The sequence below is a fragment of the Pelecanus crispus genome, chromosome 11, assembly GCF_030463565.1.
Source record: "Pelecanus crispus isolate bPelCri1 chromosome 11, bPelCri1.pri, whole genome shotgun sequence".
Lineage (NCBI taxonomy): Eukaryota > Metazoa > Chordata > Aves > Pelecaniformes > Pelecanidae > Pelecanus > Pelecanus crispus.
The window spans coordinates 2,482,157-2,498,196 of NC_134653.1; the positions used below are offsets into that span (position 1 = coordinate 2,482,157).

The 16,040-nt window shown below is 49.0% G+C and overlaps 1 protein-coding gene across 1 annotated transcript in view; it reads right to left on the reverse strand.

Moving 5' to 3' along the window:
- LMF1 (lipase maturation factor 1) overlaps positions 1 to 16,040 on the reverse strand; it is a 211,821-nt gene that overhangs the window by 117,196 nt on the left and 78,585 nt on the right. Inside the window, exon 5 of the mRNA XM_075718498.1 lies at positions 10,460 to 10,525. Within this exon, the coding sequence (XP_075574613.1) occupies positions 10,460 to 10,525 (66 nt within the window). The remainder of the gene's footprint in view (positions 1 to 10,459; positions 10,526 to 16,040) is intronic.

Genomic DNA, 16,040 nt, shown 5'->3' on the forward strand with positions numbered 1-16,040 from the left:
ATGCTGTATTTGTCTTTTTACAGAGTTACAAGGCTTGCTGTGAGAACTAAAATCGTTGCAAGACAGAAAACAAACCTGCATTGGAGAAATAGATGGAATTCTTCCAGATCTACGGTAGGGAGGGGAAATGCGTATGGGAATTGTATGGGGCCATCAGCCCCCTGATTACTTACGTGATGTTACCTGTGTGCTGCAATTCAAATCAAGTATACGTTCAACATGGAAAGTTTGAAAACACAAGGAATTGCATGGAAACAGCATAAATCAAATGTAAATAGAAGATATGCAAATAATTCAAACTTTTACCAGCGAATGGAAGGGCTCTACAATTTATGAAATTCTGCCAATGGCTGGTCCTTCTCCCAGACAGACCAACATTTCTGTGGAATTAAAGCTGAACTTAAAACTTTCGGTGCATGCAATAATTCATATAGGGTTAACCCGAGAATTGGAATAGTTTCTTATAGTTATTCCTGTAAGAAAATCCTAGTAAGAGACCAGAGGAGGAAAGATGCGCAAACACGCCTACCACTGGGAACACAGCTTCTTCGGTAGAACTTTTTTGTGTGTCTGCTTTTTTGTAGGCAACAAATTCAATATTTGACTTATTAAATTAGGACAGACTTCTCTATTATGCGAAAATTCATTGAACAATTTAACACATTTAATAGTTAAAGAAAGAGATGAAACAGTAGCACGTTTTCATAATCTGACGAAAATGTAATCTGATCTCCAAAGAAGAAAGCACCAGCTTGTAAACCAACACCCTATTTGTTTAAACTCTATCTGCAATTAAAAGCTTGTAGTTATTTTGCTTTCCCTGGAAAAGCAGATGGCAAGGACATAGGCTGGTTTTTGGATAATTTAATTGTGAGTTGGAGCCCTGCATGCACCGTTTTGCAGCTGATACTACATGAAATCGCAGCATTCAAGTTCAAATCAAGTTTCAGTTTTGCTTAGACTTCTGGACCTTTGAGAGCAAACATTATGGGAAAAGAAGAGCACTAAATTTTGGCAAACACCAACAGTTTGCATCATCCCAAAGGTCTCCAAAGCAAGGGAACTGGAATGATGGTTAATCCCCTACAAACACTGGGGAAGGTGGGAATGGATGAGAAGGCCAACTCTCCCTAGACTCCCTGGCATGGTGCTAGGCAGAAGACCAGAAAAGACAGTATTTAATGTCCATGCGTGCCACAAAGGATGATAAAAAATTAGTATACTTATTGCCACGGAGACTAGTTTTGACCATTCGGAGTACGCAGGGGTGGGTGCGCCTGTGTGAGGGCTCTGGGCAAGGTCTGAGCAAGTCCCAGCGCTGGGTGTTGAGGCTGCCCAATGTCGGCACACGGTCCTGCGCCAGGCAGCCAGCCCTGCCTGGTGGACGTGGCTGTGGAGCCTGGAGGACCAAGATGCTGTGGTAGAAATAGAGGAGTTGTTGACACCGTATCGGGGAGGCCAACTGAGCAATTCTCATCCATAAAGCAAGAGAGATAACAGACATGTTACTTGGAAAGACTGGAAAGCTCTTAAATTTTCTTCTACCATTTTCCCCTCTTGTTTCTGTCTTCCAGATAGCACTGAAATTTGTCATCTTCCTCCTCCTTGCAGATTTCTTAAAACACACCATTAACTAGCTCATAAATCCACAATTTAAATAATTATCAGAGCATTGCCTCTGTTATCTTCAAAGCTGACAAACCCCCGGGGTCCTGAACATTTCATGAGCCATAGATTATTCCCCACCGCTCCTGGTAGGCAGAGGGAAGTGATGGGCTCCATCGTTCCTGTCCACCGGAGAAGCTGGCCAGCAGGATAAAAGCCACGTACAGGCTCAGGGCACGGAGAGCTGATTAAGTGGCTGTGAAGCGGGTTGTAAGGATTAATCTGATTAGGATTGAAAACGACCAAATGGGTGGAGGGGGGAGGAAGAGAAAAGAGGAGGATATTTAAGGCAAGTGATGAGGGTCCTGGGTGGTCTGCAAACAAGTTTGAAACAGTGGGAGAGTGTAACGAAGAGATGAAATCCAATAGTTGTACAGGAAGCTTTCACCAGGCTTAAAACAAATCCTTAAGAAAAACAGAAAAGAATCCAGGAAGAGGAATTGTATTACTGCTGAAAACGGTATTGGCATATTCCCAATGCATTTATAGCGTGTGACTGACAGTTCTGCTGCTGATCCCGGCAGTGGGGAGGGATAATGTCTTCCTACGCTTCAAAAACCTCAAAAGGCTCACAACAGAAAGTTCCCTGGGGGGCATTTCCACTCAATTTTTGCTGGTTTATCCTATTTTGTTTTAATATTGCTGGAAATCAGGGGAAAGCTGAGGCAACTGGTGGGAAGCAGTGGGTGACCCAAGTGGCAGGTGCCACTAACCTGCTTGGCTTATAGCTAAGTGAGAATCACAGAGGTTGCTCACTTTATTTTTGATTGTTTTAATAGAGTGACTTTTGGTGAAGAAACGCACAGAGAAAAGCAGTTCTTGAACTGCACCGAAGAGATAAATAAAATCCCGCAGCAAAGCCGGTGCTCTGCCGCCCATGGTAGCTGGCGTCCGGGAGGGATCGCTTACTGCGTGCTTATCCCACCCCTCCAATTCCTGCCATTAGTTTCCTTCTAAAGCTGTTCTGAAAGTTTCTCTCTCAGCACCTGCTTATGTCCAATTTACTTCAGTAGTATGTGGTTTCCTGAGCCTGGGCCAAAGATGCTGGGTCTGCTTTATGATGCTGATTTGCAGCTCTACCTTTTATTTTGATAGTTCTCCGACCAGACACTCCTCCCCCTTCTCCTAAGTTCACTGCCAGGATCCTGGGCCCGATGAAGACGATAGCTGAACTGATGCTGACTTGGAGGTGGTTGGGAATCCACTTACCATTCGTCTCTCCCGTTTGCTCTTCAGGGTAATACAAGCCAGACTGCTGGACCAAACACTGGCTGACAGTAAACCTACGCTCTCATGAGTGCGTGACTCTGGAAAGCAGCTTCCCTGCCTGCTCTGCTTGGAATAAAATATCCCCTACCATGTCCCTGCAAGTAGGAGAAATTTGCTTTTGTTCTGCTTAAGGTCCGACGTTATTCATCACCCTAGCTCTTCTGGAGCATCCTTGGACTGCAGAAGACCTGTATTCCTTCTCACTTTGTAAAAAGCAGCACGGCTGGGCATCAGTGTCAGTATTTAGCACTACTTCTTCAGTCTTCCAAAACTGCAACTCCGCAGGGACGGTTACACTTCTGAAAATTTACTACTTCGCAGCTTTCGAGAGCTCAGACCTCATTTTCAGAAGCGCCGATCATCTGCAGCAGAACCCGCTGCCAGCGCCCAAATTCTGGAAAACCGGGCCTCCTTCCGAGACACGCTCAGCTGGAGGTTGCACAGTCACCGAATCTCTGCCCGTCCTCCCGCCAGTAAACCCGACCTGTGCAAACCTAGCAGCACCTATCTTCTCAAGCTGAGCGCAAATTCCGCCTTTAAAAGCATTCGCTCCCTCTCTTCTTAAGTGATGTGCACATTTAGCTGTTATTAGAACAACAGAGCCTGGCCCAAAGCTGGGAATAACAAACATTTCTAGCAAATTGCAGTCAAAGATATCCTGCATCCAATACAGAGCACCTGGGATTCATCTGAAAACCTGTCTCAGATAGAGACCTTCTTGCAGCAGCCTGATACAAAATCCAGATACAGCGTAATAAGCTTTTGATGTCGTGTTGACATTTATCTGCCAATATTATTGCTTCATGCACTTACCTTATGATGGATCTTGTTACTTAATTGATCACAGGCAAGGTCAGGAATTGGCCCTTCTTCCAGTGCTAGCACTGACATCATGCGAGTCACCAAAACCCAGAAGAAAGCACCTAATCCTCAGCTTCAAATCCACACTAAGCAGCCCTTCGATATGTGTGAATGAGGACAACTGGTTTTTCAATTATGCCTCTGAAAAGGTCATTTTTCAAAACTTATGACCAAATGGGAAAAAAAAGAAAAAAAAAGAGCAACACAAGCATGCTCTTCCTTATGGTATCAGTCGCCTTAACTCAAAGAACAGTTTGCTTTTACAACAGCAGATAAAAACAACCTGCATTTATAATCCACCATGGGCAGAACCGCGCTTCCTCTGCCTTGCTCTTTGTATGGAGGACTCATCAACAGCAGCTTTGGCTTCTACAGGGCAAGCTGTCCAGCGAGGGCAGAGATGGATCACAATGCACTTCACTCATATTTTTATAAAAATGCAGCTTTCAGAGTACAAATTTTACTGTCTCAAGTAACGATAGGATGCGAGCAACTCCAGAAACCCACGGCACGTCTACCAAATCCCATGGTCACTTCTTAAAACCCTCCCAAGATGCTGAGGGCAGGCAGTCGCCCTGGGCTCACAGCCACGTGTCCAGCAGCGCTGAGCTCACCCCAGGCCCTGCAAGCACGGACTGCTGGACTTCCACACCCTTTTCAAACGCTTTTGGAAAAAGCTGTAAAATTTCCTCATGTCAAGGCTGTGTCTTGTCCCTACTCCAAGCCTCAACCAACTCTGCAGCAAACCTCGTCTGGCAACACACGCGCCGGGACTCGGAAGCAGCCCCGACCTTGGTAACTCAACTGCTGCGAGCCGGCGCCTCGTGTCCCACGGGGAACCAGCCAAACCCATCAGCAAAACCGTGCGAGTTCACACCCTGCACGAAGGAAGGAGCAGAGACGCAAGTTATTCTGCATTCAGTGAAACAAAATGGGACTCTTTCACACCGGCAAGGGGGAAAGGTGCCAACCAACTGGGTCAGCCACGCTGTGCCAGAAACACCGAGGTGTTTGCTTCTTTGGTTTGCCTTTGGTGGCTGTCCTAAGGGGAAGACCCGTGCTTCCCCCAGAAGACATCAGTTTTGGAAAGCCCACCTGTCAAACCTGAGCTCCCATAGCCAGACTAGACCTGGGAGCTCCACAGTGAAGCCACAGCTTGGGAATACATTTTGTTGGCCTTAATTCATTATTGTGACCATCGGTCCTGCCAGGATTCACCTTTATTGTCTTCAGAAAGGAGAAAATTCTGTAAAGGGCCAATGATTGTAAATGTAGGATGCTACATATATATTTTATAATGTTATTAAAAAGATCTCCAAAATGCTTTGCATGGTTACGTCTTTTAAATATTCTTGTTTTCCGTTTAATTCAGCACCGTTTCCCTCATATTAATTTGTAACTTTAAAACATGCATTTTGAGCGTGAGATCCGAGTACCTGCTTCCCTGCTAGGAACAATTTCGCTCCCAGCAATGCAAACTGTTGGAATGAAGCCCATCCTGAGACATCACGCATCATGAAAGCAGATCATTTTCTGATTTATCAAAATGAATTGCTAGATATTATTTACTTTTTGTTTCATAATAGGTTGGAAAAAGCTAGATGAAAAGTCTAACAAGGTCTAATACAGCGAAGAGAAGGGAGAAAAGAAATCAAGAGGCAGTTAAAGAGCAGTTAGAGCTTCCTTCTCATCCTTATCAGCGCAGCTATCAGTCAGCAAGCCCGTAATTAGGTACAAAAGACATTGTGCTCTGGAGAGCTTCTCCAGGAACTGGAGAGCTGCTGTATGCCAGAAGCTGGAGCGCTGATTGACAGCCTCTATTTAAGAAAAACAGCTACGGAATAATTAGTGACAATTTGTACAAATCAGAAGAAGTGACCTTTGTGGCTGTGCGGTGCCTTACGTAAAGAACGAAGCTTTTCTCAGCAGCACTGACAAATTCAGAACTAAAATGTGACTCAGTTATTAAGAAGAGGTTGGTTCAGCAAAGTCCTTCAAACTTTCCTGCCTCGTGGCAACCGACCCATCCTGAGCACCTACAGATAACTCCATAGCAGGGAACCAAATCCTGGGTCTTACTTCCAACGCTGCCAAAGATTTTGTTGCTTCCGGCGTGGGTTTTTGTTCTCCTTTCCCTTTATCCCTCTGCCTCATCTTTGTCTCAGTAGTAAGTTTGCCTTCCTAGCCTGGCTTTCTGCAGCAAAGGATGCAAATTATGGAGAAACTCTTGGATAAAAGGCATTCCCTTCAAAACATCACTTAAAAGAAATTTATCTTAAAATTAAAAATAGAAAATACGACTTGTTCGGGTAGGGAGCAGAAGGGCCACAGGTTCCTTGCCTGGTGCATGCCATGGCTCGCCCCTCTGCTGATCTTCACCCAACACCGGGCCATGAGGGACCCCCGGAAGTGTTTAAAAACTCCTGCCCAGGTTCAGTGCAAAGCTGGCAGAGGAGGAGGACACTCAGCGGGGCTCGCCTGCCCGAGCAGCTGCTTCGGCAGCTGTTCCTACCAGTTGGTGGCTGAATTTTACAAGATATCTGTCTGTAATTAAAAAACAACAATACTTTGGCAGCCATTATAAAAATGCATCACTGGATTGCATCTCACAGGGAGCACTTCTGCACTGGAATGCGGGGAGACGCAATAGATGTGACCATGTAGGACTTGCCCATTTCTAAACCCCAAAGATTATCTGCTTAACTACTCTGCCAAGACCACCACCAGCATCTAGAAACACAAGCTCCATTTGGACTGGCTGCAGGTCAGAAATGCTCATCTCCTGCCTGTGCCACTCAAACCTGGCCCGTGCCAAGACATATGGTCGCAAGGTGCTCTGCTCTGTAAGCGCGAGCGTCGGAGAGCTGCAGGTTTGGTGGGGAGATTTTAAAATACGGGTCTTGCACAAGAGGATTTGCTCCATTTGGAGCATGTTAAGACATTGTGCTTGTGCCAGCTATGTAGCACACCCAGAATTAGCAAAGCCTGGGCCAGATAAAGCCTGGCACGGGAGGGAGTAGTAAGAGGCCCCTGGGGAGCAGGTTGGTGCTCCCCGATCCCACGCCTGGCTCGCAGTCCTGGTACCTACTAACAGTGGTTAGAAAGCTGCTCCAGCCCATGCCTGGGCAGCGTCCTGCAAGCTGTGCAAGCTCCAGAAAGGGCCTCAAGCGGCTCAAAACCTTCCGTAGCAGACTTTTTCCCTGGTCCATATGGGAGCCTGGCTACGGGAGGGAGCTGTTGCACTCTGCAGGGAGGGAAGGATGCCCTGCGGAGCAGGCAGGGACAGGCAGGGGCAGGGGGACACGCTCAGCCACGTCACCCCGCTCGCACAAGCGGGGAACCCAGGCTGCCTCCGTCTCGCCCAAGGGGCAGGATGCCGCCGAACGCCGTGGGATCCGTGCCGCGCACTCCAGTGGGAGCAGAAATCTAGCTCCAGCCTGCAAACCGCTGCGTGCATATTTGTAAACCATTGTGTACACAGTAGATAAATGCTTAATAATCATGATGACAAACAGACCTAAAACCCAGAAGCAGCTTCCCTCCGCGTTAACTGCATCAGGAACAGGTTCCACGGAGCAAACCCCTCCCTTTTACTGGGACTTCTTATAGGGGAAAAAAGCCATCTAACCACCGCCAGCAGTGAAGCGACAGCAAACCCAATAAATGATAAATAAAGCCCACGGCACGTCAGACCCCAGGACTTCACCTGCCAGTTACCGCCCAGGCACGTCCATTTTCACGTGCTGATGCGGACACCGCTGCACAAGAAGCTCCGGGGCACGACGGGCACGAGGAGCCCCGACCTGCGTGCACCCCGGGGTGCAAACGTACGCACCTACCTCAGAGCCTCTGGCCACGTTAGCAAAGAAACTAATGCGGCAGGAGGTTCGATTCCCTGTTCACGGTGTCTTGCCAAGCCGGGATTAGAGTTTGGGACTCCTGGCACCCAGAGCTACGATTAATCTGCCGAGCGTTTCTACCTCCACCCCTCATCCCAGCCTCCAGACAGTTTCCGTGTGCCAGGCTGTGTACGGTGCTGTAGCAAAGTCTTCTCGTCTCCATCAGTGTCTGCCTTTCTCTTCCACACTTACTGGAGCCCATCTACTCCTCAGGGATCAGAGGAGCGTTAGGGCTGGTAGGAAAATACCTTTCCTATGTAAACCATGCGTTCTGCCATTTCCCTCTCCAAATTACACAGCGTCACAGATCGTAAGCCCTCTAAACAGAGAGGCTTCAGTTGAGGAACAGATCTCCATAAAGGCTGGGATTAAGGCCCTGCACATTAGAAAGGAAAGAGGGAGGAAAAATATGCTCCGTTTAATTACCCAAGCCATAACAACATTTTACTATTTTATACATGATTCCTGACAAAAGTGGAAATGTTATTTTCCACGAGCATAGCTGCCGGTTCTACTACAAATAAATAGTCCAGGGCGCGCTCACCACGCGAGAGATGGAGGCCATGTGTTTTCATTAATTCTCTTGGCAGAGAAGCCCATGTAGATTTTGGACTGCAGTTCAGGACTGGAACAGGAGAGCTGGGGTGGCCAACATACATCAGAGCAGACTACATTTGGCCCAGGTCCACTTACGAGCTGGTCCAATACCCAGTTTTATCATCCTAATTATGAGCAGATTCCCAGCTCCCTCCCTCCCTCGCAGAAGGATCTTCAGCTTCGCCCTTTTCTCCCTCCCTCCGGCTGGTTGAAATCAGCAGGTGAATTGCAGCCCTTTGTCTGTTATCGCTCGTAGACAAAGTTTGGCCTCTTTCATTTTCCTTTTATTGCAGCTTCTTTTGTGCGGATTAAAATAATTGATATTGATAATGTGATCTGCCCCCTGCCCCTGTTCCCAATTACTTGCACAGGCTGGGGATCCTGCGTTATGGATATGACAGGAATGGTCTTAATTAGCCTTCTGGGCTACAGAACTGATTCTGGTTTTGATCTGAAATATTTGGGATTACGCAGGCTGACTGTTGTGGGCTGGGGTCACCAGCGGAGCTGGCCGGGGGATTCTGGGGGGCTCGCTTTGAGTTGGCTTTTCTCTGACTGCTGCCAGGTGCCCGGCAGCACGCGGAGCAGAGCCCTCGTGCTGCTAGGCAAAAACGAAGGACAATTTACCGCAGCCGCCTTTGTGTTCGGGATTAAGAACAACAGCACTGAAGGGTCTTTGCATCTGAAGTTTTACTCGGCATGAAGCAGGACACCGACGGTCCAACAAGAGCTAATCGAGCAGCAGGCTTCGTAAAAGGTCACCCTTGCATTCACTGGGTGAAACCCCATTAAAAGTAAATCATAATAACAAAAAAAACCCAGAGCATTAAAGCCGAAAAGGCAGATACAGCTTTCTGGACCTGCAAAACTCCATTTCAAAACGTGCAACCAGTTGACTCAGTCACAAAAGTGAAAAATAAAGCTGTCAGCGCCTGGGAAATGGAGAGATTTTTTTTTCCCCTATTTTGGGGAGAGGAATCCCAGTCCTGTAACAAGACTGGTAACATAGTCCCTGGCACCCACATGCAATTCTCTTCGCACAAGGGTGGAAAGACAGAGGTCCTGTACGAGCGTCCCCGTTTCCACCGCTCAGCGTGCCTACCCCGTAAAAAGTAATTCATAGGCAACACCTTGGAACACGTTCTGCGGGTCAGAGAAGTCAGGCCCTGCCAGCTTTAATTGGAAGGGGGAAATGGTTTCCAGACGCGATGAAGGTCCGCTGAGAACATCACCCCACAGGCACATCTCCAGGGACCGAGCCCAGGCCTGCCGGCTGACAACAGCTGCGTGGTTGGGGCACGAAGACGTACCCAGGTCCTACCAACACGGGGCGAGCGCGGCACCGAGCACGAGGCTGCAAAGTCTCAGCCAACAGATGCGGCGCGCTCACCCGCTCGTTAGACGGATGCGGATCATAGATCAGAGGCGTAACAGCGGAGAGTGCCGTTTTCACTGGCTGCAGAGTTAGTCTGGAGGAGAGAATATTGCTTCAGTACTGTTCCCTTCGCTAAACCAGGGCTACTCACCCAGCGCAGCGTCGCTGTACGCAGCAACATCTTTCTTTTTTAATGCTGTTTATACAAAACGCAAATGCAAGGATATAGGTAAAAAGAGAGGGGAAGCCAAGCTCCCTCTCTCTGTAATCAAAGAGGAGACAACGCTCAGAGCCAGAATACAAACCACAGTTTATAATCAGAACGCAATGTAATCACCAAAACAGATGTCAAAAAGATAAAACCGTATAATTCTGAATTGCCAACGATTAGGGCTCTGCATGTTGGAGAGCACCGAGATGCTCTATTTCTGTCTACATAAGCCTGCATTTTGGAAGCGTAAGCAGAAAGCATTCAGCACAATGCTATGGAAAACTCCTTTCTGTTCCTCTCCTGTAGCACTTTTACAGAGGGAGTTCTCAGTCAGGCTCAGGTTTGCTCCTGAATCAGTCCATGATGGTGAGGGGAGGGACGGAGAGAAATTGGTCTTTTAGGAGTGTGGTTGGGAAAAACAGCATCACCAAGCTGGCATACCGACATTGCATTGCCAGAGACAGAAGGCTACGATAAAGAAGACATGGAGAGCTGCCTGGCAGAAGAGAAAAGGTTAGAGAAAATTTTTCTATCGAAGTAAAGCAGACAAGAGAAATTAGTTTTAACGTGCAGACCGCTCACCTCGTAGTGATAATCCATGCAAGTTAGCTCTCTCCAGCAGCGATCTCCTCGGATTTTAATCAGCCCCTGGGGGAAGAAAAAAAAAAAGACAAAAAACACCGTCACAAATATTTTATCTTAGTTTATCTTGTATGTCAAGGTATTATCTCAAGATGCCAAATACTCTGGTGAAACCACAGGGAGAGTCTGTAATGGCAGGGAAGCGCAGAGGCTGGAACGCCCCCGGAGACCCACGGCACATCCGCACCCCAGGCCCCGGCGGTACGCCCGGGGCAACGTAACGCATGAGAGCTCCAACATGACTCCTTCCACTGCCTGTTTACTGAAAATTGGACACAAAATCCTTGTGGAATATGCCACGCCGCTTAAAGGGTGCTGGAAGATGCCTTACCCACGCCCGAGCCTTCGCAGAGCAGCTCTGAGCAGCCCAGCGCTCCCAGCATCGGCTTCCAGCATTGCTGGGCGCAAGGCGCAGAGCATGGAGAAGCAATAGGAAAAACCAGGCTCTGCCGCTGGGATAGCTCTGTGTAACAGACCAAAAAGCTACCTGCAGACCTAAACGTAGCCGCGTTCACAATTTTAAAATCCAGATCCAATTGTCTCCCTCTCGCAAAGCCGCCTCTGCCGCATATAGAAAAGGCACCAGTGACACACACTGGGATGGGGAGCCCGCAGCCTCACCAGCCCTGAGCTGGACAGGGAGATGCAATCAAAGTAATTAGAGAAACAAAAGAGGAGAAGGGGAAGGAAGCTGACAGATCTAAACACAGATGGATGCACTAATGACAGGTCTGCTCCACCTCAGGTTAGAGGTTGGCAATGAAATAAGCAGGTATCAGAGGTTGCCGTGCATTGATATTTCAGGGCAACAAGAGGGTGAAATTTCCAAATCAGTGGGTCCATTCCAGGGCTGGCAGTAATATTGGGATTAAATTTCTTTGCCTCGGTGATGAAGAGTAGAAAGGAATCAGTCGTCCACAGCAGGAAAGACACCTGGCCAGGGATGAGCCTGCGAGCAGGAAGCCTTGCAATCAAGCCGTGCCAGCCTGAAGGTATGCCGGTTCAGCCTGACGGCTTTGATGTATGGCGAAAGGTCCCTGATTAGGATCACAATATCCCAAATTGAGGAAAGCTTCACTAGTCAAAAGGTTGAATCAGCTCTATCATCTGCATACAATTAGGGGGTATTTGCCTACCCCTGACATTGCCCCTAATTATAATGTTCCTGCCTTCCTTAGTAGAAAAATACGGGGAGTTGCTGTAAGGACCCATTGCCGGCTACACCAGGAGCATCCTGAAGCTTCTTTACTTTTGCAGTAGGGAAGGTTTTCAAGAAGAGACCAGTGACCTTTCAGTGCTAAAATCTGAGAGCTCAGAGGAGGAGATTCCAGCACCACAGCACATCCTGGCCTATTGGTTTCATCCGAATTGCTAAAATAATCTCCACTTGCAGCATTAAACATAAAGACCCCGCAAAACTGTGTAGACCTCGTAAGTAAATACCCAGAAATACCCAGTTCCCAAGGCTGTAACGGGCTGCGTGGTGTCTGAGAGCCCAGGGCTGTTGAGCATGGAAAAGAGAGGACAGAGCAGAGTCTAGGGTCAGCTGGGAACGATTATTGACCGTTTCTCCTGATACAAGACGTAAAGGCAATCTGATGGAAGGACCGAGTAGCTGGTTTAGAAACGAACAAAAGACCGACTTCTCCATACAGCACATCATTTACTTTATGGGAGCCAAAAGTACAAATGTGTTCAAAAGGAATTAGACACATTCCCAGAGGACAGGCTCGAGGTAACTCCTGAACGCAACCTCCTCCTCCCCGGAAAGTCCCTAAACCGTCTGACTGCCAGGAGCTGCCCCAGAAGATCACTTTATGTTTTATATTCCTCCCCAAGCATCCGTTAATGCCTGCTATTACAAACAATAGAAGGAGTTGGACCTTGGGCTTAACCCAACATTGACTTTCTTAAGCAAACAAAGATCCACAAAAATAGTTACAAGCTTATTCGGCAGGTAAATCAATAGGAAATAGGCACCTTTCTTGGTCTGAGCCTTACACCAGGTGATGTTTAGACATGTATGTCTGTGAAGAGGGGTGACCCCAGCAGCCTCCAATAGGGCTCTTTGCAGCCTTAAATCATACCTGTTACCAGGCGCGTTGCTGAGTTCAAGCAGATTCCACCCATCTGCTGTGCTAAATTATTTTTCCTTTTTTTTCCCTAGTCATAAAAAAATGAAGTACTTCTCATGCCAATGCTAACTGAAGAGGACAGTAAACACAAACTATTACACATTTTCCAAATCCGTGAATCCAGACAATTTACATCCCGTAGTTTTTAGCCAAGAATGAACCAGAAGAACCTGGAAGAGTTAAGGCAGCAAAAGCCCCAAATCCTCATGGCACATCTCATGGAGCGGGACAGAAGCCAGTCCCCTCTGGCAGGGCCATTTGTCCACAGTCCCATCCCGCGGCCAACCAAGAAAATGCCAGCTAGATAGCACGCTCCCTGCGAGCTCCCAGCATCGGCTCCCAGCCGCAGGAAAAGCGGCACCTCACAGAGGCAAACCCTAGAGATGCCACAGAGCAAACCAACGCCATCGTAACCAGCGAGGATCGACAAGGAGATACAGCATCCTGGCTTGTGTCAGGAATAGTGTGGCCAGCAGGAGCAGGGCAGGGATCGTCCCCCTGTACTCGGCACTGGTGAGGCCGCACCTGGAATGCTGTGTCCAGTTTTGGGCCCCTCAGCACAAGAAGGACATTGGGGTGCTGGAGCGTGTCCAGGGAAGGGCAGCGGAGCTGGGGCAGGGTCTGGAGCACAGGGCTGGTGGGGAGCGGCTGAGGGAGCTGGGGGTGTTCAGCCTGGAGAAGAGGAGGCTGAGGGGAGACCTCATCGCTCTGCAGCTCCTGGCAGGAGGGGGCAGGGAGGGGGTGCTGGGCTCTTCTCCCAAGTAGTTAGCGATGGGACGAGAGGAAGTGGGCTCAAGCTGCATCAGGGGAGGTTTAGGTTGGAAATTAGGAAAAATTTCTTTACAGAAAGGGTGGTCAAGCATTGGAACAGGCTGCCCAGAGAGGTGGGGGAGTCCCCATCCCTGGGGGTGTTCAAAAAACGGGCAGAGGTGGCACTTGGGGACATGGTTCAGTCTGGTCTGCCCTTGACTGGTTTAGTGTGGACTTGGTAGTGTAGGTTAATGGTTGGACTGGATGATCTTAAAGGTCTTTTCCAACCTAAACAATTCTAGGATTCTATCATTCTATGATACACTAAAGGGTAATCATTGTTTTACGGAAGCGACTGATAAGGAATTCAGCAATAAGGCAAAGGTTTCCGCGGTGTCTGACGCGACTCTGCACAACACGGGAACGAGGAAGGGTCCCAAAGCAGCGCGGTGCCCGCTCCGTCCCCGGAGGGTGGGCAGCCTGCGGGATGCTGCTACCCTGCACATCCCTGCTGGCCTTCAGACCTCCAAAACTCCCCGAGAGCTATGCTGAGGCCCGAGCGCCGGCCCTCCCAGCGGCCTCCGGAGGAAAGAGGCACCTTCAAACCTCGTGCACACTGCCGTCTTACGCAGGTTGCAATGGGAACGGCTGGGGCTGGCTCCATGCACGGCCGAGGTGGGTCCACGCCAGGAGCTCAGACCTGGAAATACCTCTGGCTTGGGGGGTCCGCATCTCAGCATCGTCATGAAAGGGACACCCCCCACCAGCACCACCAAAAAACCAACGCAAGCAGAGCTGGTCCATAAAGGCACAGATAAAAGCACGACGGATGCAAAGTGATACCGTGCAAGACTTGTGGGATGGGAAGGCAGAGCGGGGGGCACTGGTGCCTGCCCTGCAGTTTTACTCTCCAGGGAGTTTATCCAGCAGATCCCGTCACTCTCTTCTCCATGGCTCCGCGAGGGCTGGAGCAGGGGAGGCAGGGACAAGACAGAGTCGCTGTCAACAGTCACGGCTTCACCTCCCCCTCCCGAACCATCCGCAGCTCGCTCTGCCCCTCAAACCTTCTCTAAAATTACAGGATGCGTTGATAGCATCTCACAGGATGTGCCACAGCCGGCAGCCCTGTCACCGGCAGGACAGACGCTCAGAAAGGCTCTGTGCGAGAATGCTGGAATATTAAAAAAGGACAGCTATCTTGATGACCTTCCCTCCTACCTTGCCCAAGCTGTTATCAAGCTCTATTATTCAGCAGGGATAATTAAAACAAGTATATGATAGAACAGCACCATACTGAAAATCAAAATCTTTCCTGCAATGAGTCACTAAGGGAGTTAATCACATTCTGTTTACTACAAAGCTTTCAAACAGGAAAGTCACTTAAAGCTCTTAATATCAAATCTGTTTTTCAGCATAGAAAACTCCCACTCTCATAATTAGGGGGCGTTTCAAGTCTTCTTTACCCTGCTGCTGTCTTCAAGTCCACTTCCACTCCCACACTGCCATGTGAGTTTTCCAGTTTTCAAATGAAGTAGGACCAAGAAACAAGAGCACGTAGCGCACGAAAATCACCGGGCTCTGTAGCTTCGTCTGAGCAGGACCACGGAGGGAGAATGAGCCGTGGTGGCTCGCTAAATAATCCTGCTGGGAAGAGTCGTGGGCGCCCGGGTACGGACACACACAGGATGAGCTCTGACGTACCTTACTACTCCATGCGCGGGGGGACGCTGTTTTTACGCACTCTCCCCTAATTTTTTGGCTTCCGCTGACATTTTTGGAAGTCAGCTCCTGTTGTCTTGAAGATGCAAACTTAGTTTGAGAAACGGCGTCTGGGTCCAAGGGAGCACGGGAGGAGGAAGGGAAGAAACGGGGATCCCCACATCTGCTGGAGTTTGACATTCACTGGATTTCTTTCAGTCTGCTAACAATTCCCGATCCATTTGCAAGATTTCTCTGTGTGTATTGAACTGGCCTGGACTCCGCAGCTGCAGCACATTATGCTGCCATACCACAGATCAAAGCACGGGGAAAAAATCCCCATCCCCTGCTCGCAGACAAGCAGAGGCTAGTGCATCTCTGAGGTACCCCAACTGTCCTCTCCTTGGTGTGGAGAGGGCCCGCGAGGGACCAGAAGGAAAAGGAGCCGGAGGACACGCGCACGGGAAAACCCCAGGAGACTCCAGCAGACCTGGAAGACCCTCCTCTCATTCGGACACGAGCTACAAACATCTTGCGAGGAGTATTTTGGGGGCAAACATTAAGCAGAGTTTAAGAGGTGAACGATCTGGACAAATTAAACGGAAAACAAGGAGAGGAAAGCCATCATTTAGCAGGGCTTTGGAGAGCAGGGCTCGCAACCCCGAAATCACATTTCTAACTGCTTCCTTCCTGCAGCGCACGGCGGGCAGGTCTCACACCTCCAGCTACCTCCTGGCAGCGCTGCTCGAGCAGAAGGAAAGGAGGGAAAGGGAACAGCCCGGCCGCAGGCTCCGACGCGGCGCGGCACTCGGTTTCAAGTACATGACTGAAACCGAGCCCTGCAGCTCAGCCCGAGGTGGGACAAATTTAAGAAGAAACCTGATGTTTTGCTGCGTTCAGGCTGTGTTGCAGGCAATGCCTGACTGTCAGAAAGACCG